Source organism: Gymnoscopelus microlampas (genome assembly GCF_963454915.1).
Source record: "Gymnoscopelus microlampas genome assembly, chromosome: 5".
Classification (NCBI taxonomy): Eukaryota; Metazoa; Chordata; class Actinopteri; order Myctophiformes; family Myctophidae; genus Gymnoscopelus; species Gymnoscopelus microlampas.
The window spans coordinates 7,849,351-7,873,952 of NC_139942.1; the positions used below are offsets into that span (position 1 = coordinate 7,849,351).

The following is a 24,602-nucleotide window of genomic DNA, read 5'->3' on the forward strand; positions in this document are numbered from 1 at the left end:
GAGACTTGAATTCATGGATATTTAGTTTTTGGGGTGAACTCTCCCTTTAACATTGGAACAAGCTGGTGATTAATGTAGGCCTAATAGCTAAACTGTGTGAAAGTAACAAGATGAAAAACAAGCTTAAAGTAGCCTCCTATACTTATATTACATCAAACAGTATTTCCACAGTAGCAACAGCCCTGTAAAGTGGATATCTGTGCTTCACCAACAATAAAATGGTTTTAATTATAAAAGGTAAAAAATAATAATAAACCTTTTCCTTTTCAACACTACAGGGGTATGTACAGCGATGACGTCGGTCCAATATTTGTTTTACAGTCCAACTGTAAAACAAATAATTTGGAAAATGGTCTGAAATAATGCATGGCACATCATTATCAGACCAAAATCCTTCAACTCATTGTTTATGCCCAAAATGACTGGCTATAACACAAGGTTTGTAGCAATTGTAAAGAGATATTAGGCCTTAAATGCCAAATGTTCAATCATGTAGCTAAACTTTACATTACTTCAGACCATTTTCCAAATTCACATTTAGGAAATATTGTTAGTGCCCACAATGTTTAGGTGGCCACTCTTTCCTGTTACCATTCTAAAGCATAAAGTATGTATTAATTACTCCCATCGTTACTCTTTTAATTGGTTTATATTTATATAAATGCATATAAATGACTATTACTGTCATGTTAAGCGCCTGACCCAAATTAACAAAGGATTTCCATGTGATAGGCTCTAATGCACAGCAGTCATATTGATAAGAAATTGGGCCTCTTCCTTCCATTTAGTGTAGCACAGTGGTTCTCAAACGTTTTAATTGCAAGGACCCCCAATAACTTTTGTACACTCTCAGAGAGTTACACACCCATAAGGGGCTACTTAGAACCCCATCAAGGAACCATGAGGGTCCCTGGACCACACTTTGAGACCCACTGGTGTAGCAGAGTGTTTGCAGTGAGCCTAACATGCACAATATCAGCACCCTGACTCTGTTTGACCAGAATGGAACAGAGTCTTCATTAGCATTCATTAGTAACACCTGTGAAGGAAGTAAGGAAAGACGCCCAATCTCTTTCCTATATGTATTCTGTGCACATAGCCTACTGCCATACAGAGTAATTTGTACATTACTTTTAGTAAATATAATGTAAAGTATGTAGTAATGTATTGTTCCACTGGTCTGTTGGTTGCTGTCGTGTTTTATTGAACCCTACTCATGGAACCCTTGAGCAAGGCACCAGCCTCAGAGCTACAAAGCTCACTTCAACTCATAGCCGACACACTCGTACATTGGCTATTTTATAAAAACGTGAGATTTTTCAACGCTGAACGCGTTTTGTGAACAGTGTATTTAAGTCACTTTATTAAAACAAATATATCTTCATATTCCATATTATTACCGTTTTACAATGACAACATTGTGCACGGTGACATCACAGTCACAACATGTGATGTCATAAGCTTCCTCTGCACCGACAGGCGGTTCGATTTGAGCGCGTTCGTGTGTTCACAAGGTGAAAGGGTGAAAATATGACATTAACATGCGGTTTGCATCACCAGTGGAATTCATATTCAAAATCAACACTTTGTCACTGCCGTGCAGAAACCTTGTATCTCCATATTTCAACTTTGTATGTTTTTTTTTTGCAAACTAATGCCTCCGTCATACTAGTGTCACACAAATAGCAGATCTATATGCTCACAACATGCTGTGAACTTGTAGGTCGGCTATTCTCTCCATTCCAACATTTTGAAAGTCAAAGTGTGTGGGTTTTATGAATATTGAACCAATGAAAAGTATTAACAATAACTTGAGACTAAATAATAACTACGTTGGAACACAGGTTCTTTTTTACATTTGTTTTACAAAGTAACAGTTTAGGACATACAAAGTTTCTACCTGACAGTGACAATTTAGTCATTCTGAATAACTTCCTCTATACAATTATCTTCATGTCAATTAACACATGGAACTTTAAATGACATCATATACTTCACATGTGTTCCCGTTTTCAGCAAATCCCTGAAATAACAGAACACTTGTGACTTTACTGAACAATGTAAAGTATTTTTCAATAACGGCGTTCAGACTTTTTAATGTTTTTTTTATTTATTTAATTTTATATTTGTCTTTCTGACCAGTTAGAGATTTACACTGAAACCAAAACAACCCCTTAGGTGGAACAAAAGAACACGATAACTTCAAATAAACAAACTCTATCGTATTGTCAGTCAGTAAGGAGTGTGCTTTATTATTATTTACAATATTAAATTTGGCATTCCATGTGTTTATTAATAGTATACTGTATGAGTTACACCAGAACACACACCGAGTTCCCTTGCAAGCCTTCAAAATGTCACTTCATTGCTTTTCATAATAATGACATATTCTATACTGCCTGACAACTGTAATAACGTCCCAGTAATTCCATTTACTTTGAGCTGTTTGATAAAAGTCTACAGAAACTTTCAATATTTCACTTTGGTGCAACTTTAACATTTTAGTGCACGTACGTGCATGGCACGCACACTCTGGACACACATACATTTTTTCATACATTAACCCATTCAATCCGGGAACGCATCTGTGTCATTTCAGATTTGAGCAATAACCATTATTTTATACTTTGGCTCTTCAAAAATAGCAGTATAGATCTGCAATTTTTTTGAAAAATCATGAAAATGTGTGCAAATCTTTGAATCTATATATATATTTAAAGCGAACATTTTTAACTCAAATCTTTGCTTTTGGGGGATTCTACAAATGTCTTTGTAGAAGATGACAGTTTTTTGAAAAAAAACTTGTGTTGCTATAATATCAGTGGTTCTCAAACCTTTTTCATGACAAGGACCCCCCCAAAATGATATGTATTTGGCCGCGGACCCCCATCTCAAAACATGTTGTCCCAGGGACCCTCCCAGAAGCAAAGATTTGAGTTGAAAATGTAAAAAATATATATATATTCAAAGATTTGCACAAGCGTTCACAATTAAGCGCACCGAGTGCCGCGCTATGAGCTTGTAGATCTGCTATTTTTGAATAGCCAAAGTATAAAATAATAGTTATCGCTAAAAAATAAAAAAATAACACAGTATGCGTTCCTGGCCTTAATGGGTTTAAGTAATCTAATCCCAAGTGATTTGCGGTTGACAGTCTGATAAGCTGTACTCAACGGCACAAACATTTCTACCAGCAGTGAATCTTTTTCCACTGCCTCAGTCACGACAGGGGGGGGGGTTGTGGGTTAGATTCCCCCCCAGGGCGTTTGTTGCTCCCGTCTCCCTGCCCGGGCTCAAGAGCAGAAGGTTTTTTTTGTATCAGTCACACAGCTCCTGATCCGTAACACAGAAGAGAGTTGAAGAGACCAGGAGAATGTTCCAGAACTCCATATCCATCATTTCAGCACACACAGAGAGAGAGAGAGAGACAGTTCTAGAACGCATACCGTCTGTGTCAGACACACACTCAATCAGACAGAGAGACAGACAGAGAGACAGAGAGACAGACAGACAGACAGAGAGACAGACAGACAGACAGACAGGTCTAGAAGGGCATTCCTCCAGATATCCGTCTTGCCCCCCTGTTCCTCTTGCTGTCGGGGGCGGGAAACCTCTTATTCTCCATGTTTTAACTTTTTATATATATATTTTTTTCTTTTCGTAAATCAATGTCCTATTTCGTCATTCTAATCTACAGTGTCGCACAAAAGTAGCCAAAAAAAATGACGTGCCGCGTTTTGAGCTTGTGGATGTTTTGAGCTTGTACATCTGCTATTTTTTGCTACTAACTGTTGAATCTGAATTCCGAAAAGTTACAGTTTTTGTGAGGTTTCCACAGGACTGCAACATTATTTTCTTTAACATATTAAGACCGGGAAGGGAACGCATCCGTGTCATTTTAAGATGTCTTTGGCTATTGAAAAATAGCAGATCAACAAGCTCGGCTATGAGCTTTTAAATCTGCTATTTAAAAAAAAAAAAATCATGAAAATTTGTGCAAATCTTTGAATATTATATTTTCTAAAGCGAATATATTTGTAACTCAAACCTTTGCTTCTGATTTTTCTGATCTGATTTTACAAATGTTTGCTTCAAAGATTTCCCCCCAAAAAAATCACGATTTAAAAAAAATAGCCAAAGAAAAAAATGATGCGTTTCCCGGATTGAATGCGTTAAGAATAGTCATTCAGACAGACAGACAGAGACGTCATTCAGACAGACAGACAGACAGACAGACAGACAGACAGACAGACAGACAGACAGACAGACAGACAGACAGACAGACAGGTCATTCAAACAGACAGACAGACAGACAGACAGACAGGTCATTCAAACAGACAGACAGACAGACAGACAGACAGGTCATTCAGACAGACAGACAGACGGACGGACGGAACGGTCTAGAAGGGCATCCCTCTGCCGATCTGCCTCGCCACCTGCTCCTCTATGGTGACGGGCTCGTCCGCCTTGCGGTCCTTGTTCCAGTCCTTGAGTCCCTCGGGCAGCGAGGTGTCCTCGTCCTCTCCGCCCGTCCCCTCCACCATCTCCTCGTAGGTGGACTTCTCGCTGAACGGCCGGCTCCCCAGCAGCTCCACCATGTCGCTCTTGTCCAGCACCTCCTTCTCCAGGAGACGCAGCGCCACCTGGAGGACGTTGGAGGTCATTATCAACAGCTTTTTTTCCTTTTCGTTTCAAGGAACTGTTTGTCCAGCTGAATACACTTTACTGGAACGATGAGTCATCAATCTTAACTGCACACATCTGTGTCATTTTTTCATTTGAGCTAAAAAGCATGATTTTACACTTTGGCTATTCAAAAATAGCAGATATACAAGCTCGTAGCGCGGCACTCGATCTGCTATTTTTGAAAAATCAAGAAAATGTGTGCAAATTAATATATTTATATTCTTTTAAAGCGAACATTTTTTAACTCAAATCTTTGCTTCTGGGGGGGTCCTTGGAACAACATATTTTGGATGGGGGTCGGCGGCCAAATACATATCATTTTGGGGGTCGTTGACATGAAAAAGTTTGAGCACCACTGATATAGAAACATAGGTTTTTCAGAAAACTGTTGGTATTTAGAAGACATTTTGTAGAAATCGGCTTCAGGTCTTAATGGGTTTAACATAGACCAGGGGTTCTCAAACTTTTTTATACCACAACCCCATATTATGAGGGATTTTTTTTGGCGACCCCATCCTCCACTCATTTTTTCTTTTTCTTATTTTGGTTGCCAAAGCGCGACCCCAACGGCACCCTCCCGCGACCCCACTTTGGGTCACAACCTATATAGTTTGAGAACCGCTGATATGGACTATAATATATTTATAAGAAAAATTAAATATTACAAAATAAATGATAATAATAATAATAATAAACAGCGTCTTCTATCTTTTGCTTTCTGCATATTCCATATCGTCGGTGTCCAGGACGAACCAGCTAACTAGTTTTTCATCTTTTTTCTTTTTTTTTTCATAAATCAACGCTATTGAACACCCTTTACGTCTGTGTAAAAAATGAAAAGCACCTCTGACAAAAACTCCCAACTCCATTGGATCCTCAAACTGCCTGTCAAAAACAAACAACTCCCCCCTCTCCTCTTCAGTGCTGCTTTTTAACAGCATTAGCAGAGCGCACTGCGCAGTGAGCAAGGAGGAACACGTAAACAAGCTCCCCGTAGTCTGTTAAAACTATGCAGTGTACCTGTTTATCAAACTTAGCACTGACGCTAATGTTATGAAAACAAGTAATTATATTTCTAAAATCTATGAAGTGTTTAATGAGGAGAGCAATGTGACAAGAAGAAAGGCGTTCATAGCATTTCTGTCGTGCTAGTTCTACTCCCTCATTGCAGAAGTTATTGTAATATTTAAAGTCCTGTTTATTGTTGTAGGCCTATATAATAAGTGGCATGAAGCATCAGGACATTAATTCACACGTTGTTGTGATGCATTGTGAGCTTGGAGATCCATTGTTAGCTTTTGGGATTTTGTACCCATTTGAAACCTCTCCCTCAGCAGCGAGTGGAGCTACTGTTGTTTGGACACCTAACTCCACTTCAGCTTGATTTCTGCTCGTCTGAAACTAGTACTAACTCCACTTGCGCTGGGTAAGGTGTTGATTTACCCGCGATTTGGTTAAAGTGTTGATAATATAATGACACATGCAAGTATCTGACAATATATAAAGTCACTATACCAACTTTGATGAGGCAGTATTGCTTTGTTTTAAAAATATAAGGTTTTCTTCATTTCCTGAAAAACGTATATTTTGTTTTTTCGTTTCCTGAACAATGAGCGTTTTGGAGTTAGCAGGTTCGCGCTGGACAGCAGAGATATATTGGAACAATAATTATCCTTACAGGAGGACAAAATAGCAGAACCGCACACATAGCAGTCTCTCAAACCTGCCATTACAGATGAGAGACTGCTTGAATGTCTCGTGGTTCAAAGTGATTTGCTGCCCGCACGTGGTTAACAATGGACATCAATATCCATTGTATCTTTTTGACTGACATAAACGCAAAATAACGGAGATTTGTTATTTTTTCACATGTGACAAACTCCTACTATGGCGCTTGAACGTTCTGCTCCACACAGCTGGACGGAGAGACGGCTCATTCTGCCCTACAAAGCCAGAAGTGCAATAACTACGGTCAACTGGTCAGCCAAATGAGATATCGTCCTGTAAGTGATATTACACTAATTATATATCCGTTCTTGAGGTAATTGTTTATCCCCCAAAATCACAAAGGCTAAATAGGCTCTATGCACGGCAGCCATATTGCAAATACTTCCTTACTTCCTTCACAGGTTTTACCAATGATACTAATGAAGGCTTTGTTCCATTTCATGTAGCACAGTGGTTCTCTAACCTTTTAATTTCAAGGACCCCCATTACTCTGAGAGTGTACAAATGGAACCAAATGGACTTAATGGAACCAAATGGACCCTTACGAGTCCATTTGGTTCCATTTGTACACTCTCAGAGTTACACACCTTTTAAAGGGTTAGTTCAGATTTTTTGAGTATTTTCTGTAGGAAATACTTACCATTAATGTAGTGGTTGCAAAGGTATTAATTGATTGCCCGAGTCCCGTGGTCAGAGTTATGGTCCGTTTCTGATAAATATGAAGTAGTTCCAGTAGATTAGTAGATATGGTGGGGGCCGCTCATTACAAATACATTAATTTAAAAAACTAGCGTCATTTGTATTGTTGACCTATTTCTACCATATAGAGCAGGTTTCGTTCAATTTCGACCCCTCTGTCACATGGTACTATTTTTTGTGTCATATATTTTGTGCGTGAGTAGGCTGCTGCGGCGCAGTGATTCTGGACACAAACATTAGTACCATGTGACAGAGGGGTCGAAATTTAACGAAAACTGCTCTATATGGTAGAAATAGGTCAACAATACAAATGACGCTAGTTTTTTTTATTAATTTATTTTTAATGAGCGGCCCCCACCAAATCTACTAATCTACCGGAACTACTTCATATTTATCAGAAACGGACCATAACTCTGACCACAGGACTCGGGCAATCAATTAATACCTTTGGAACCACTACATTAATGGTAAGTATTTCCTACAGAAAATACTCAATCTGAACTAACCCTTTAAGGGGCCATTTGGAACCCCCTCAAGGAACCATATGGGGGTCCCTGGACCACACTTTGAAACCCACTGGTGTAGCCAGTGTTTCCAGTGAGCCAACGTGCACAACATCAGCACCCTGACTCTGTTTGACCAGAATGGAACAGAGCCTTCATTAGTATCATTGGTAACACCTGTGAAGGCCCAATTTCTTTCCAAAATGGCTGCTGTGCATAGAGCCTATTGACCTTTGGGATACACAAATAAGTCGGCGTGTCCAAAAACGTAGTCACTGCACCTCGGCTTTGTAGGGCAGCATAGACAACCCATGCAGAGAAGAGAGAGTGCTTATCTCTGTCAAAAACAAATTGGGCGTTCATTGTAACGCATTGTAACACGGCGTTACTTGGATTAATAACTATAATATTATTACTGTTTTGGCAATTGTAATAATTGTTACACTGCTTATTACTGGGGAAAGTAATATTGCAGTAATATATTACTTAGTAAGGAGTTGCTGGCCAACACAAACAACACAATAACAACTGATCTACAAGCTAAGCATGCATTGGTGATGTGAGTGTAAATGAGACGGACCTTCTCCACGTCCTCTTTCTTGTCGGTCAGCAGAGCGAGTGTTCTCTGGTAGGCCTCATGGATCAGAGATCGCACCTCGTGGTCGATGAGTCGGGCCGTCGCCTCGCTGTACGGTTTCTCCAGGACCATCTCACCCTGACGGGGAAGGTCAAAGGACACCTGGCCCACCTTGTCGTTCATGCCGAACTGCACGATCTGGAGAACGCACAAGGAAACCCCATCACAACACAGTACAACATATCACATTACTTCAACTTGAAATTGAGTAAAATGTTCTCACAGATGATCGGGCCACCCGATCATTTTCAAACCATGATTAAATCACTGCTGTCTGAGTGGGGCGACAGGGGTGGCGTGTGAACGACAAACAAACTGGCAGTGAAACAAGACATCATTTGCAACATTTTGTGAAAAGAACGGTTTTACGAAGGGTGAACATGAAACACGGAGCCAGTGGCGAAGGGTCATGAGGGCCAGTGGGGCCATGGCCCGGTCAGTAAAGACCCTGCCTGCCCCGTCTAGCTCAAACTACAGGGCAAGATTCGACAGAAAAAAAAAATTCTGCTCCAACAACAATAGACACAGCCGCCGGCCGCGACGCTCACGTTACTGCAGTGATTGTCAACCGCGGTAGATGGTACAGTAAGTGTACCGCGGATACTTGCGAGGTGTACCGTGAGCTTTGAAGAACGTGTGAAACCAGCCCCTCGAGAACAATGGCGCGTCCGTCAATCGATACGGCCGTCATCCGGACCGTGGAAATGGGGGCGGAACACAAAACGCTGCTGCTGCACACCGAAGTAGGGTGGCTTTCCAGAGGGAAAGTTTTGTCCCGTGTCTATCAACTGAGGGAGGAATTACAAAGCTTTCTGTCTGCTGAGCAATCCGACTATGCAGACCTGTTCGCAGATGAGTACTGGTGTGCAAGACTATTATACATGGCGGACATTTTCACCCATCTGAACGAACTGAACAGGCGAATGCAAGGAAAAGATGAGAATATCCTCACAAGCACAGATAAACTGACGGGATTTCGGGGGAGACTGAAACTCTGGCGTCAGCAGGTGGAGAAGAGCAAGCTTGAAATGTTTCCCCTCATCAACACTGGACACACAATCACTCGTGCTTTGCGTGGGGTCATTGCTGAGCATTTGAAAAGTCTCGAGGAGAGATTTGCCTTTTATTTCCCCTCAACGTCCATGGCAAACTTCGACTGGGTCCGTGACCCATTCAACGAAACTGCTGAAAACGAGAACAGTCCATTTGAGGAGCAAGAGCAGCTAGTGGAAATAAGGGAGAACCGTGGCTTGAAAATTAAATTCAGAGTTCTAAGCTTGGACAGTTTTTGGTTGACTGTTGGAAAATAATTTCCAGCCATCTCAGACAGTGCAATGGCAGTGTTGCTCCCATTTTCAACAACCTACCTGTGTGAGCTCAGCTTTTCAACCCTGACTTACGTAAAAAGTAAACACAGAGAGAGACTGAGAGCAGTTGACGAGGAGCTTCGTGTGTGCTTGTCATCAGTCCCAGCCAGGATACAAACTCTGTGTTCAGCAAAACAAGCTCAAGTTTCACACTAAGACAGTTGTATTGTGACCTAATTTTTTCTTTTCTTTTTACAAATCTTTTTTATTGAGTTTTAAAGTATTTTTTCTAAAAAGGACTCAAGTTTCAAACAAAGACATTTGTACTGGCTTAAAAGTGTTTTTTTTTTCTTTCTAAAACAATTTCACACTAAGACTATTGTGGCCAATTTTTCCTATATATTTAAAAAAAAATCTTTTTGAGTTTTTAAAGTATTTTTCTTGGGAAGGTGAATCCAACTCCTCTGTTCATTGCAATGACAAGTTTATATATTTGTAGGCCAAATTGAACATGTGTGTGCTGTTTTTTAGTTCAAGGTTTCTTTATTATGACATCAAAGCAAAACAAGTTGTTTCCAAGTATGTTTCCAAAAATAAATCGGTGAAACTGAGGCACTGTCTCTTTCCTTTTTTTTCATCTTCTCCATTCATTGCACTACCCCAAGTTTATATATTTGTAGGCCAAAGACATTTTGTAATGTTCAAGGTTTCTTTATTAAATCTTGTGTACATGAGAGTAAATATTATATATATATATATATATACGCACCATATATCTAGGTGTACCCTGGGATATTTTGGCTAAGCCAGGTGTACCTTGGCACCAAAAAGGTTGACAAACACTGACTGCAGTGATACATTGGCTGCCCCATTCGCACCTTTTACAAAGCTAAAGCTGCCGTCTCCTGCATAACAATGGTCCAAGTGTAACCTGTTAAGTACTGTAGTGTGTAGGAGGCCTAGGCTACTGTCAGATCATGTCCTAAGGAGTCCAAAAGAAAATGGATCCTGGGATTCATGAATTATTTTACAGAGGTGAGTAAATAAGTACATGTACTCAAGTACTTTTTTTACTCAAATCTTTGCTTGTCCCTATTACGAAATATTTTGAGATGGGGGTCCGCTGCCAAATACATGGGGGTCCTTGACATGAAAAAGTTTGAGAACCACTGATATAGAAACATATGTTTTTCAAAAAACTGTAGGATTTAGAAGACATTTGTAGAATCCCCAGAAGCAAAGATTTGAGTTGCAAATGTTTGCCTTAATGGGTTAAGATCTGTCCGGAAAAAGTTAATCTTGTCACGTTGGCCGGCCAGGAAAATGCCTAGCGGAAACCCTGGTGTATGTGTCTGTGCGTATGTGTGCGCGCGAGTGAGTGTGCTCTACCTGTGCGTATGCACTCTGTGTGACCTTGCGCAGGTCATCTTGGGCTCCGGTGGTGATCCGTCCGAAGAAGATCTCCTCAGAAACGCGGCCTCCCAGAGTCATACACATCCTGTCCAGCAGCTGCTCTTTGGTGTACAGATACTGTTCCTTAGGGAGATACTGAGCATAGCCCAGGCCTTTACCTCTGGGGATAATGGATACCTGTAACACACAACAATACCAGAATATACACAACGATATAAACACACAAAAATACTGTTCTTTGAGAAGACACTGAGCATAGCCCGGACCTTTACCTCTGGGGATCATGGATACCTGTAGTGGTGTAAAAAGTACTCAAATGTTGTACTTAAGTAAAAGTATCGATACTGCAATGTAGAAGTACTCTGTTACCAGAGCATGTGAGCGGAGCGGAGCGAGGAGTGGAGCGACGCGATTTTGACGTGAGCGTGGAGCTGGTTTATAAAAAGGTTGGAGCGCTACTCAGAGTGAGGACCGCCTGTCGCTCCAAGCCGCCCCGGCGGGGGCCGCGCACCGAATGTTTGAGCATGCCGGGTCGCACGGACTCAGAGACACACAGACATCCAGCAGTGCACAGCACACCGAGATTTCACTAGAATTTCTACTTTCTTTTCCTTTTTTTTTACTGTTGAGCGACCCGGTTTGAGCGCAGCATGGAGCGAGAGGTGCGCAAATCAACGTGAGCGACGGAGCGGCGGGGAGCGGAGCGCGGGGTGGGGGGGGTCAACGTGAGCGAATAGCGAGCGTGAAAACAGCCCCCTGGAGCGCCGTGCGGCATTTCCACCCGCTCCGCTCACGTGCTCTGTATGTTATGAGTAAAAGTCTTAAATATAGACTTGAGTAAAAGTACAAAAGTATTGATATGGAAATGTGCTTCAAATACCAAAAGTAAAAGTACTGTGAAAGTCGTGATGCGACGCGTTGTTAGCTTGTAGATCGGCTATTTTCAAATAGCCTTGGTATAAAATAGGGCAAAAAGTGGTTAATGTATGTTTTATAATGTAATAATTTATATCTGCAAAGTAACTAGTAACTCAAGTTTTCAAATAATTGTAGTGGAGTAAAAGCACAATATTTGCCTCTGAGATGTAGTCGAATAGAAGTAAAAGTATTGAAAATGGGAAATACTCCAGTAAAGTAAAAAGTGCACTTAAGTACAGTACTTGAGTAAATGTACTTAATTACTTTACGCCACTGCCTGTAACACACAACAATATAAACACTTATTACACGGCTTGGTTGAATGCTTGATTCGGATCAAGGGGCAAGTCCTACATATTCACGATGAGGCCGACAAAATGGCCAGAGTGGCGCTGTTTTACCCTGCGCCGACCTGTGGTGTCAGAAAGAATTTATTTTAACCCAAGTGAATGGGTTTTTTGACAAACTTTAGACTAGATTTTCTTACTGTAATAAAAATTGTCATAAATTCTATATGCTTCCAGTCGCTAGTTTAAAGTCTCCTTTCAATCATCAGGATATGCGTTTTGCTAAATTATGGTCCTATTTATTATAAAATTGACGATAAAGTAGGCTATTCTCTAGGAGGGGCGGGGTGATTTGATTGACAAGCAACACAACCAATAGCATTCATTCCCCGCCCCCCGCTCTTGATTGACAAGCTACCCAACCAATAATGGTCTGGTCTCATTCTGACGCGTATTGAAAGATGGCAGACCTACAGTCTTGCAACAATCGGCTTCATTTTCGGTCTATAGAAAGCAGCGGAGGGGGTTTGCCCATCTCATTTATACAGTCTATGATTCGGATTGGTCGATCACTGAATGCATCGGTTTGATTAGACAGCGGTCTGAACTCTGAACTCTATAACCAGGGATGCACATAACTTTTTAGGTCTAGTACGCAGAAGTACTAGACCTACCTACCACCTGGAGATGTGACTTGGTGCGCAACAAATAAATGGTCCCGTTTGTCAACGGGGGGGGGGGGGGGGGGGGGGGGCGGGGGAGTCAGCACGGTGCACACCGGACAGTTTTGTCAACGGGGGGGTGCAGCTGCGCGAGGGAAAAAAAAGAGGACGCTCTGCTTGCAAATTCCGCCGATTTTCGCCGTTTTTTTCCTCTCACATCGTTTGGTGAAGCCCCCAAGGTTGGCGCCCTGTGCTGCGCTGCTTTTATCTGCCAGATTGGGACGTTCACGGCATATTTTGCACCATCACGGTGCGTTCATCATCGGTGACGACTGCCTCTAAACAGCCGCTGCTGGCTGCGTGCACGCAGCGAGGCGATGCGAGACACTGACACAATCACGTGCAGCATGCGTCCTCGATCTCCAGGCTTTTACTTTTTAGTTTTGCTAAAAAATAAAAGCTTGGTAATTCCTGTCCCAGCTGTTGGTGCGCAAAAGCGCCTCACGTCGTCTGATGTGGTGCTCATTTTTTATTTTGGGTGCGCATGCGCACCTGCGCACCAGTTATGTGCACCCCTGTCTGTAACGGACCGCTGCCTAATCAAAGACTCAGAGCACCTGGCTCATAATCTCATATCAATCTGCGGTGCTTGATTTTGGGCCGTATCCAACATGGCAGCCATGTAAACAAACACACAGTGTCATTTACAGCCTAAACAATACCCTCAAGAATGTTTTTGAAAACATTTGAATCAAGAAATAGACAATGCAGTAACGGAATATTAATTCTATTTGATCAACAGTTCCTGTTGTTTTCCGTGCCGACCGCGTTGCACTGGTAAATACACGTTCATTACTCTAAGCCAGTAGTTCTCAACCCTTTTCATATCAAGGTCCATTATTTATTCGGCATTTCAGCCACGGAACCACCATTTGATGAGATTTAGACTCTCAGACCCAAAACTTAGAATATTTTGTTGTTGTCCACAATTCCATGCTGTGTTGATGTTGGTACCAATAGGAGAGATAACAGGCAAACGTTTATCAGAATAACAATTCTTCTACATTCTCTAATTGCGTAAATTAAGTAAATCAGATGTTTAACAACACTTTAACTCTTGAGAGCGTAAAATGAAACCAAATGGACCTGTCAGGGTCCATTTGGTTTCATTTTAACGCTCTCAAGAGTTAAAGATCTAATAAATAAGGGTCCTTTTGGTTACCAAGTCTCTATCATTTAGCTGGGGACCACCTGGAACCCCCTCAAGGACCACTGGTGGTCCCCGGACCACTGGTCGAGAACCACTGCTGTAAGCGATGAAGCTGGAGGCTGGGATGGGATCCACAAACATACCTCGACAACTTTAGGCATTTTGTGTGCACTCCTGTTTTGTATGTAATTTGTAATTTTCAACTTAGTTGTGAGGCAATATCACACACCGAAAAATAGCAGATCTACAAGCTCACAACGCGACGCGTTGTGAGCTTGTAGATCGGCTATTTTCAATGCTATCCAAAATAATTTGATGTCCTCACAAGTACAGTGATACAAACGTGTGTGTGTGTGTGTGACCTTGATAAGTGGATCAGCGTGTTCCAGGAACCAGCCGGCGACAGCGTGTCCGGCTTCGTGGTACGCCACCGTCTTCTTCTCCTCTGGCTGCAACACCTGAGACTTCTTCTCTAAACCTGGGGAGAGCACAATCAACATGATTATGAATATGAACATGATTATTGATGACATATTACCGGAAAGGCCTGGTTTAGCCACATGAACCCCCAGCGTGCCCCTATTCTTGTACAGCCACTGTTTTCGGCTAAGCGTTTTGGTGTAAAGGGAAAAAAGGGAGCCGACTCCAGTCATCTCAGTATGGGTTTAAATGGTTAAAGGGATAGTTCACCCCCAAAATGACTTTTTTTCCCAATTGATTAGAGACTTGAATTAATGGATATCTTTTTAGTTTTTGTTGCAATCCTAAGCCAATAAGTTGATGACCAGCGGACCGGTAGGCAGCGGTTCCGGTAGGAGACACAAAGAGTCTCCTTTGTGTCTCCTACCGACATTTTTTATCGTGCAGCCCCAGAATTCGCAAGTAGAAAGTAAAAAATAAGTGTTAAATTGAACGTTAATTCAAATTTTGCTCATCATTTTATAATGGACGATATGTAATGGACTAGAAGTCCTGGTAGGAGATAAAACCAGACGTACTAGAGGTCCTGGTAGGTGATAAAACCAGCAGTACTAGAGGTCCTGGTAGGAGATAAAACCAGCAGTGTTCTTACCTCCTATAACTCTCTCTATAGCTTGTTCAAAGTGCTTGTGGTTGATGGCATCAGCCAGATGTCGAGCAGCGATCAGCGCTGCTTCGTTACAAACATTGGCGATGTCAGCACCTGGAGAACAAACACACACACAGCTAAAATACACACAACGCAACACAATACATCCTTGTACTGCAATATTTGTAAGGATATTTGTTAGTCTCTATGCAGGAGTGTAGTCCAAGGTGTCCAGAAGGTGTGTTTACACTACATGGAAATGTTGTATGCTGTTCCTATACTTAGTACTTGATATGCTTATGTATACTTTAGATGTCATACTACTGAACTTAGTTTTCATACTATTAAAGTGATGAATGTGTAATTATTTTTATATAACAGCTCTCAGTGTGTAGTAGACTAGTAGAAACCTGTGTGTGTGTGTGTGTGTGTGTGTGTGTGTGTGTGTGTGTGTGTGTGTGTGTGTGTGTGTGTGTGTGTGTGTGTGTGTGTGGCTCAGTATCAGCTATTATAGGAAGCCGCTCAATTTGGAGGAGGCGTTGTTTCCTTTACCAATGATTTATGTCTGCTGTGTCTGACAAGTATGTCAACTATATTGTATGTAACAATGTTCTGCCGTCTATGCACTTTGTAATTGGCTGTTCTGTTCTCCTATTGTCTGACAGCAGTGCACTGACAGTGTTTATGTCCCTTGTACAACACATTCTTGTACTTCTGTTTAGTGGACATAAATAAACATTTCAAGTGTGTGTGTGTGTGTGTGTGTGTGTGTGTGGGCATTGTTTACCAGAGAAACCTGGTGTGAGGGCGGCCATTTTCTTGGCCAGTGCAATGCTGTCGGTGTTAACATCTAATTTCAGAGGTCGAAGGTGAACTTTGAAGATGGACGCCCGACCTTTGATGTCTGGAGGACCTGAGAATCAGAAGCTTTATTGTCACATCACAGGTTTACTGAAGTAAAAAAGTGGGTGAAATAGGTTTTTGTTATTTCCATTGAAAAAAAAAGAAAGGGAAGGAGAAGAAGGGGGGGAGGGGCAAGGGGGAAGAGAGATCAATCAAAGAAACAAACAAACAAACAAACAAATAATCTATTACATATAGTACCTGATAAAGTAGGTAAAAGTAAGTAAAATGGGTCAAATATAAAGGTGCATGAGCATAGCAGCAGATGTATACTGTATACATCATACATGGGCAACTGGTGGCTCGGGGGCCACATGCGGCCCCCACCTTCACTTAATGCGCCCCGCAGGTTAATATCGAGATACTGATATATGATTGATTTCAGCTGTTACAATTCCAAACATGTCTATATTAGTAGCTTAATGACTACTGTTAAAATTCTATTGTCTTTTTTATGTCCAATGTATTTGTATTTAAGTTAATAAAGTTAACAGAAGTATAACTAAATGCATTTGAAATTAAATACAAATCTAACTTTTCAGGATTCCAATTAAAAATAGCAAAAATAGCAGATCTACAAGTTCAAAACACGTCGCGCTTGTAGATCGGTTATTTTTGCTACTTTTGTGTGACATAGAATGGCGAAGTACGGCATTCATTTATGAAAAAAGTTAAAATATGGAGATAATAGGTTTCAGTGAGACAGGCAGACAGTGGGACAGTATTTACAGTATTAAGTATTAGCAGTATTCAGTATTTACTCAGGTAGATCTGTCTGTCGAAGCGTCCAGGTCTCATCAGAGCTGGATCCAAGATGTCAGGTCTGTTGGTTCCCGCCAAAACGACTACGTTAGTGGACGTGTTGAAGCCTGAGGAAACATACAGGAAACATATTACTATTACCAGTAGCTGGTTCAGTGTTTTACTAGTATTTTACTAATATTTTACTAGTATTTTACTACCATTTTACTAGTATTTTACTAGTATTTCTACCCACCATCCATCTCTACCAGCAGCTGGTTCAGAGTGTTCTCTTGTTCACTTTGTCCTCCAAAGTTTCCTCTGCCTCTCTTCCTGCCCACGGCGTCGATCTCATCGATGAACAGGATGCAGGGTGCGTTCTTACGAGCCATCACGAATAGATCCCTAACCTACACAACACAACACAATAAACACTCAACAACATTACAACACAACACTGATGAACAGGACGCAGTGAACGTTCTTACGAGTTACAAACAAAACTATTAACTAAGGTTTTCTAAATGTTAATTTAACATCATATTAACAGAGCGAAAGTGCAAGTTTATTTTCCTGGTGGTTCTGTGCAGTCCCTGAAAATATGTGGCTAATTACATGTATAACCTTACGGTTGACACATCTAACATTTGTTGTATCAATGTACAAGATAATGGAAGTAAATTCGAATCATGTATTGAAAACAAATTGATGCATCAATAATCGTTTTATCATCCAATCGTAACCATCTGAATCGTAATAGAATCGAATCACCAGGATCCTAGAGATTCCCACCCATAGTTTGTAGTTGTATGAAGTATAACAGTTATTTTGTGTGTCTTACCCTGGCAAGTAACTAGGTTAAGTCATTAACTAGCTTTACAGTCATTAAAGGAAGGGTAAGTGATATTTTTTGGGTTAAAACAAAAAGTATTTTGTTAAAAGGTTAAAGCACTATATTCTGATAGTAATCATTGTTATAGAGTGTTTGTTCAGTAACTGGAGTCGCCCCGTCTCTCCAGCTCTTTAATAAACAGAAAACACATTTTCCGGTAGGTGTCAAAATCTCAGCCAATCAGGAGAAAGTACCCATTTTTAAGCTTCATTTTTAAAGTGTTCCAGTTAAAATTTTGTCTGCTCATTTCTTAGTGTCATCACTTCCAATTTCACTTGTTTAATCTATATCCTAATTGAGTTCTCTATCCTGATTGGATAAAATTGGAAATGAAACTGAAACGAAAATGCATTTTCTGTTTTATAAAGAGCTGGAGAAACATGGAGACTCCTTTTACTGAACAAACACTCTATAACAATGAGTACTATCAGAATATAGAGCTATATAACACTTATTTTAACCAAAGAAAATCACTTACCCTACCTTTAACTAGGTTAGAGTCATTAACTAGGTTTACAGTCATTAACTAGGTTAGAGTCATTAACTAGGTTTACAGTCATTAACTAGGTTAAGCCATTAACTAAGTTTGTAGTGTTTTTGTTGAGTGACCCACCCTGGCAGGCCCCACGCCCACAAACATCTCCAGGAACTCGGATCCGTTGACGGTGATGAAGGGAACGTTAGCTTCTCCAGCCGTCGCTTTAGCTAGCAGCGTTTTACCTGTCCCTGGAGGGCCCGTTAATATCGCCCCCTATAGAACACAACACAACATGACAGGACATAATAAATGTTTTAGTTGTCACATCAGCCCTGCAAACTGAAGTGTTGAATATCGACCTGTCAAATCTTGTCAAATGTTGACAAATCTTCTCGTATGAGGGTACCTGGCACCTGGTGTAGATTTGCCAATGTACACCTCACAACATGACTCGTTGTGAGCTTGCAGATCGGCTATTTTCGCAGAATGTTCGCCCCCAGAATAGGGACGCTAGAGTTCATGTGAGTTCAGAGTTAGTGTCGAAGTGTCCTTGAGCAAGACGCTGAACCCCTAATTGCTCCTGATGAGCAGGTTGGTGCCTTGCTTGGTTTCCTCTGCCATCGGTGTTTGAATGTGTGTGTGAATGGGTGAATGTAATGCACAATCTATTTAAGCGCTTTGGATAAAAGCGCTATATAAATGCACCATTTACCATGTATGTGGTAAAGGTTAGAAAAGAAAGCCACCACTTTTGTTTTGGGGTTTATATGAACTAAGCACCCCTGGAACCCCCTCAAGGACCCTGGGGGTCCCCGGACCCCATGAGAACCACTGCTCTAACTCACTTAATCTTGCTCATGTAGGTTACATTTACTATATTTTTGAAACATTTTAACAACACAAATCCTCTATGGGGATTTGTGTATAAATAAAAATGTTACTTTTCAGGATTCCAATTCCAAAATAGAAAACCTAGCAAATCTACAAGCTCAAAACGCGCCGCGATTCGAACCGTTTTGAGCTTGTAGATCAGCAATTTTTGCTAATTTTGTGTGACATACTAGAATGACGAAGTACAGCATTAATTTACGAAAAAAGTAAAAATATGGAGATAAGAAGTTTCTGCCCCGACAGCAGCAATATGCAATGTGGCCTCCTGGAGTGAGTGTGGAAATATAGAGGCCCTCTCCATCATCAAAAGTTGCCAACCCCTGGTATAATTAGTATAATTGTTACCTTGGGGATCTTGGCTCCCAGGTCCTGGTACTGTTTGGGGTTTTTCAGGAAGTTGACGAACTCCATGATCTCCAGCTTGGCCTCCTCGCATCCCGCCACGTCCTTGAACTTGACGTCGATCTCGTCCCGCAGCACCTTGGCGGTGGTCTCGCTGACGCTGAAGAGGCCGCCCATGCCCCGCCCACCTGGGCGCCCCCCGGCCCCCGCCGCCCCTCGCCGCAACATGAACAGCAGGAAGCCAATGATCAGCACCGTGGGGAGCATGCTCAGTAGGAAGGTCCTGGAGGGAGAGGAACACAAGAGGGTTGAATGGATATTCGATTATTATTTATCATAATAATCATAACTTTTATTATTGTTATCAAATCACTCAGAAGAACAGGTCAAAATGATTAAATCTAAAACTAGAATGATATTTATGTCTTCTGCTGCAGTGGTTCTCAAAGTGGGGTCTGGGGATCCCCTGGAGCCCTCTAGGCGAGCTATGTGAGTGCACTGGCGTTGGGGAAGTCCCGGCAAAGACGCACTGTGATTGGCCAGTAGTCACTTAAAGGGGCTACACCATGAATTTCATTTTTTTTTAGGTTTTTAGTATTTTTTGGGCTCCCCAGTGTCTCTTGTACCCAAAAAAATATTTTTTTTTAACATTCAGTCATTCATGCTCATTTCATGGATTTCCTGAATGGGCGTGTCTGAACAGGCCATTTCAGAATGGCTGTGCAAGTGATGTCACTTGCACAGATTTTGCATTGACAATGGCCAGACAGAATTGCTCAGTAGCTCCCCCCTGCCCAATAGGACGTTTTGGTATTGCAGCTGAAAAAGCTTGGAATGACAGACAGTCAGATTGTGAGAAAAAATATCTGGATGTTTTTTAGGCTTACAACCTGTTTAAAACGTATTAGGGGGCAATATTTATATATAATATATATTTTTTTAATTCATGGTGTAGCCCCTTTAAGAGTGGCAGTTGGGGCAAACGCTCTTCCCACAACATGATTTACGATTCTGTGCCTAACTCGGTACATAACTCGGACAGGGCTGAGTCGGCTCAAGCGAACTTTGCAAATTTCGCCACGGCAACTCGGGCGCTTTAGCGCGCTCGGTGGTGCCTCTCGTGGCTCAAGTCCGCTTGAGACTGCGCCCCTCCGTCGCGGTCCAAAACTATACTTTATCGGCGGAAGAAAAGTAGTCCGCGGTTGTTGGAAAAAGTGGTGTTGAAAGCGGGAGTCGAACCCAGGCAGTGTGGGTTGGAAGTCTAATGATTAACGAGGCAAGCCACTGAGGCTGGTGCTGAGCTAGGGTATTCAGTCTGTATTAGAATGTGACAACGCCCACCGTTTCCAACTCTTCTATTGTAGAGCGAAAGAAGGGGGAAGCTCTCCTGTATACTTCCATATGTCGCCAGGGTTCCAGTGGGTCCCCAGCGAAATCAGTTTAACCACTTTAACCCTATGCGATGGGAGAGTGTAGACTAGCCAACACCAAATCGGGACTCCTGAATCGCTGCCTTCCACACCCTCCTGTCTAGCATCAGGGTCTACGTAGGTGGTGCGCTTTCTTTCCTTTCCTAGCTGGGCCCTGGGTTCGCTCCCACAGTACGTCTGGTTCATACGTGCTGTGGGAGTGAAAAATAGCCGATTTTTTGGGGGAAATATTTGAAATATTGATAAGCTAATGTTGTATGCGGGTCCCTACACAAAATATTTTCAGATGGGGGTCCGACTTGGCTACATATTTAGGGGTACTTGACATGAAAATGTTTGAGAACCACTGTACTACTGTACATGAGGGATGACGTAAGACCAATTTGCCAAAACTTGTAAAAATGTGTGGCATACCTCTGGACAAATGAAAGGTCGCAGAGGTTTCATAAATACTCTGCATACTCTGATTGCTTGGGAAGACGAAGCAAGCTTTGTTACCACGAGACCACATAAACATTTTGTGGGTGAAGCTACACCCACAGTGCTGGTCATCAGGTGTAAATGTGTGGCATTTCTCACCCGTCACTCTCAGTAGAATAGACGACAGGCAGTCTGCTCTCTCCCTCGATGCCCAGCTCATACTGACAGCTCTCCAGGTTCCTCTCAAACGTATCCACGCTGCCGATGTTGAACCACACGTATTGCTGAGAAATTACAATAATTAATTATTATTATTATTAGTACCGTAGTAGTATTAGTAGTAGTAGTAGTATCCAAACTGCCAATGTTGAACTACACATACTGCTGAAGAATTATTATTATTATGAGACCATGAGAGAGACGGAGATCGCTAAACGCTGAAACCCAGGGTAATGTAAGGGTTACACCTGAAGCTAACCTCGCTAACCCCAGAATCCAGCTTCATAGTAGGCTAAAGCCCCTTGTAAGACCAGGCAAGAGCGACTGTTTCAACTGCGTGACATTTACTTACATGTTTGGTGCGCTTCAAGTGCAATGTGAACGCAAACCGAACAAAATTTAAAAAATGCAACAATGTAGCAATTTCACCCCCGAATCCCACCAAGTCTACCAAACCATTATGTCTGAACGCGCCCTTAGATTCTGAAACTGTATTTATTCGTGGATGATCTGTGTTTCTGTTGTTTAGAAAAGTATCAACATAATAATACATACAATATATCGTCACTGTCGGGCAGAAACCAGCTAACTCCATTTTTCAGTTTTTTTATTTATTTTCATGAATCAACGCTATTGAACACCCTTTACGTCTGGTGTGGGTTAAAAAAAACTTTAACCAATGAAAAGTATTAAAAAGCGCTTCTGACAAAACCAGCTAACTCCACCCCCTCTCCCCTGCCGTGTGCACAGAAAACAGAGCTGCTGCAGAGCGGAAGATAAATAGACTTTAATGAGGCAGGGTTTTTATCCCTAGTCTGTTAAAAGTAACTATTACTATGCAGTGTACCTGTTTAATAAACTTAGCAGCACTGAAGCTATATGAAAACAATTCATTCTATTTCTAAAATCTATGTAGTGTTTTCTGAGGAGAGCAATGTGACAAGAAATTAGTTCATATAGCATTTCTCTCGCTAGTTCTACGTGTCAGCTGTTCTTATCAACGGACAAAACCTCCTACTCCACTTGAGCTGGATTTGGGTAAAGTGGTGATAATATAATGACACATGCAAGTATCTGACAATATATGAAGTCACAATACCAACTTTGATGAGGCAGTATTGCTTTGTTTTAAAAAATATACGTTTTTTTTTATTTCCTCAAAAGAATATATTTAGTTTTTTCACTTCCTGAAAAATGAACATTTTGGAGTTAGCTGGTTACTGCCCGACAGCAGAGATATTATAGTTTTATATGTACAGTATGTTGTAAACACTCACCCCGTCCACAGGACTCTTCCCTGGAGAGAAGATCACTCTGACATAACGTTTGTTCACCACTTCTAGACGCTCAACCTGCACAAACATAACACATTCTAGTCTGCCATCACACCACAATCTACAAGCTCAATGCCCAATAGGCTCTATGCACAGCAGCCATATTGGACAGAAATTGGACCCATTCCTTGCTTCCTTCACAGGTGTTACCAATGACACTAATGAAGGCTCTGTTCCATTTAGTGTAGCACAGTGGTTCTCAACCCTTTTAATTTCAAGGACCCCCAAAACTCTGAGAGTGTACAAATGGAACCAAATGGACCCATTTGGTTCCATTTGTACACTCTCAGAGTAACACCCTCTCAAGGAACCATGAGGGTCCCCGGACCACACTTTGAGAACCACTAGTATTTCTAGTGAGCCAACATGCACAACATCAGCACCCTGACTCTGTTTGACCAGAATGGAACAGAGCCTTCATTAGTATCATTGGTAACACCTGTGAAGGAAGTAAGAAGAGGCCCAATTTTTCTCCAAAATGGCTGCTGTGCATAGAGCCTATTATTATTCAATTCAATTCAATTCAAAGGGCTTTATTGGCATGAGAAAACATACGTTTACATTGCCAAAGCAAAAAGCACAATACAACAATACAGCAATACAATCAAAACAAAAAATGTACATTTGAAAGTCAGAATCTTCAATAGATCAATTTCTATGTACCAAGATCACTGGGCGCAGGTATAGTGCAGGAATATATACACAATGATTAGTCTTTAGGGTGGTTGTGTTCCGTTCGATATCCTTCTCCTATCACAGCAACTCACGAATCTTGCTGCTGTGTTTGCACATTGTTGTACTTCGCCCAGCAGATATGGGAGTTTTTTGTCATTGGTCATGTTTTCAAAATCTCTGTGTGTGGTTGTAATCTGTGGGAAGTATGTGTCTCTGATGTCTTGGTACAATGGACAGACGGTTAGGAAGTGTAGCTCGGTTTCCACTTCCTTTTGTGTGCAGTGGGTGCATAGTCTGTCTTCTCTCGGGATACAGGTCTGCCTGTGACAACCTTTCTCGATCGCAAGACTGTGCTCACTGAGTCTGTACCTAGTTAAGATTTTTCTTTTTTTTGGGTCGGTCACGGTGCTCAGGTATTCTGCCACTGCGTATTCTCTGTTTAGGGCCAGATAGCATTCTAGTTTACTCTGCTTTTGTGTTGCTTCTTTCCAATGTGTCAGGTAGTTTTCCTTTTGCTGTTTTATAATTTTGTTTGGTCCGATGGGTTTTCTATCTCGTGGCTCTGTTTGTGTTTGTGCCCGGAGTTCCATGGCCAGCTGGCTGAGGGGGCATCTCTCTAGAGTTTCGCTGTGTGTGAGCGCTTTGTTATGGAGTGCATCTAGGTCGCTTTCTTTTAGGTGGTTGTAGAACTTAAGTGCTCTCTTTTTTATTTTGATTATGAGTGGGTATCGTCCTAGTTCTGCCCTGCATGCATTATTTGGTGTTTTTCGCTGGGTACGGAGAATGGATTTGCAGAATTCTGTGTGTAGGGTCTCGGTTTGGTGTTTATCCCATTTTTCAAGGTCATGGTTTGCTAATGGTCCCCAGATCTCACAACCATAGAGGGAAATTGGTTCTATCACAGAGTCCAGTATTTTAAGCCAGGTTTTAATTGGGATGTCTATTTTGATGTTTCTTTTGATAGCATAGAATGCCCTTCTTGCCTTGTCTCTCAGGTCCTTTACAGCTTGGTTGTAGTTCCCTGTGCTGCTGATGTTTAGGCCAAGGTAGGTATAGTTTTTTGTTTGTTCTAGTGGGATCGTATTTAGGAAAAATTGATGGTTTTGGCGGCTGGATCTTTTTTGAAATATCATGATTTTAGTCTTAGTTAGGTTCACT

At 41.5% G+C, this 24,602-nt stretch overlaps 1 protein-coding gene across 1 annotated transcript in view; it reads right to left on the reverse strand.

Moving 5' to 3' along the window:
• Positions 1-1,343: 1,343 nt before the first annotated feature.
• The window catches only part of afg3l2 (AFG3-like AAA ATPase 2), a 30,038-nt gene continuing 6,779 nt past the window's right edge, over positions 1,344-24,602 (reverse strand). The window contains exons 6-17 of the mRNA XM_084057927.1: positions 22,713-22,787; positions 21,376-21,500; positions 19,370-19,649; positions 18,269-18,406; positions 17,020-17,173; positions 16,784-16,891; positions 15,907-16,032; positions 15,123-15,233; positions 14,413-14,528; positions 10,950-11,150; positions 8,197-8,391; positions 1,344-4,643 (exon numbers count right to left, since the gene is read on the reverse strand). Coding sequence (XP_083914053.1) covers positions 4,401-4,643; positions 8,197-8,391; positions 10,950-11,150; positions 14,413-14,528; positions 15,123-15,233; positions 15,907-16,032; positions 16,784-16,891; positions 17,020-17,173; positions 18,269-18,406; positions 19,370-19,649; positions 21,376-21,500; positions 22,713-22,787 — 1,872 coding nt within the window. The 3' untranslated portion in view covers positions 1,344-4,400. The remainder of the gene's footprint in view (positions 4,644-8,196; positions 8,392-10,949; positions 11,151-14,412; positions 14,529-15,122; positions 15,234-15,906; positions 16,033-16,783; positions 16,892-17,019; positions 17,174-18,268; positions 18,407-19,369; positions 19,650-21,375; positions 21,501-22,712; positions 22,788-24,602) is intronic.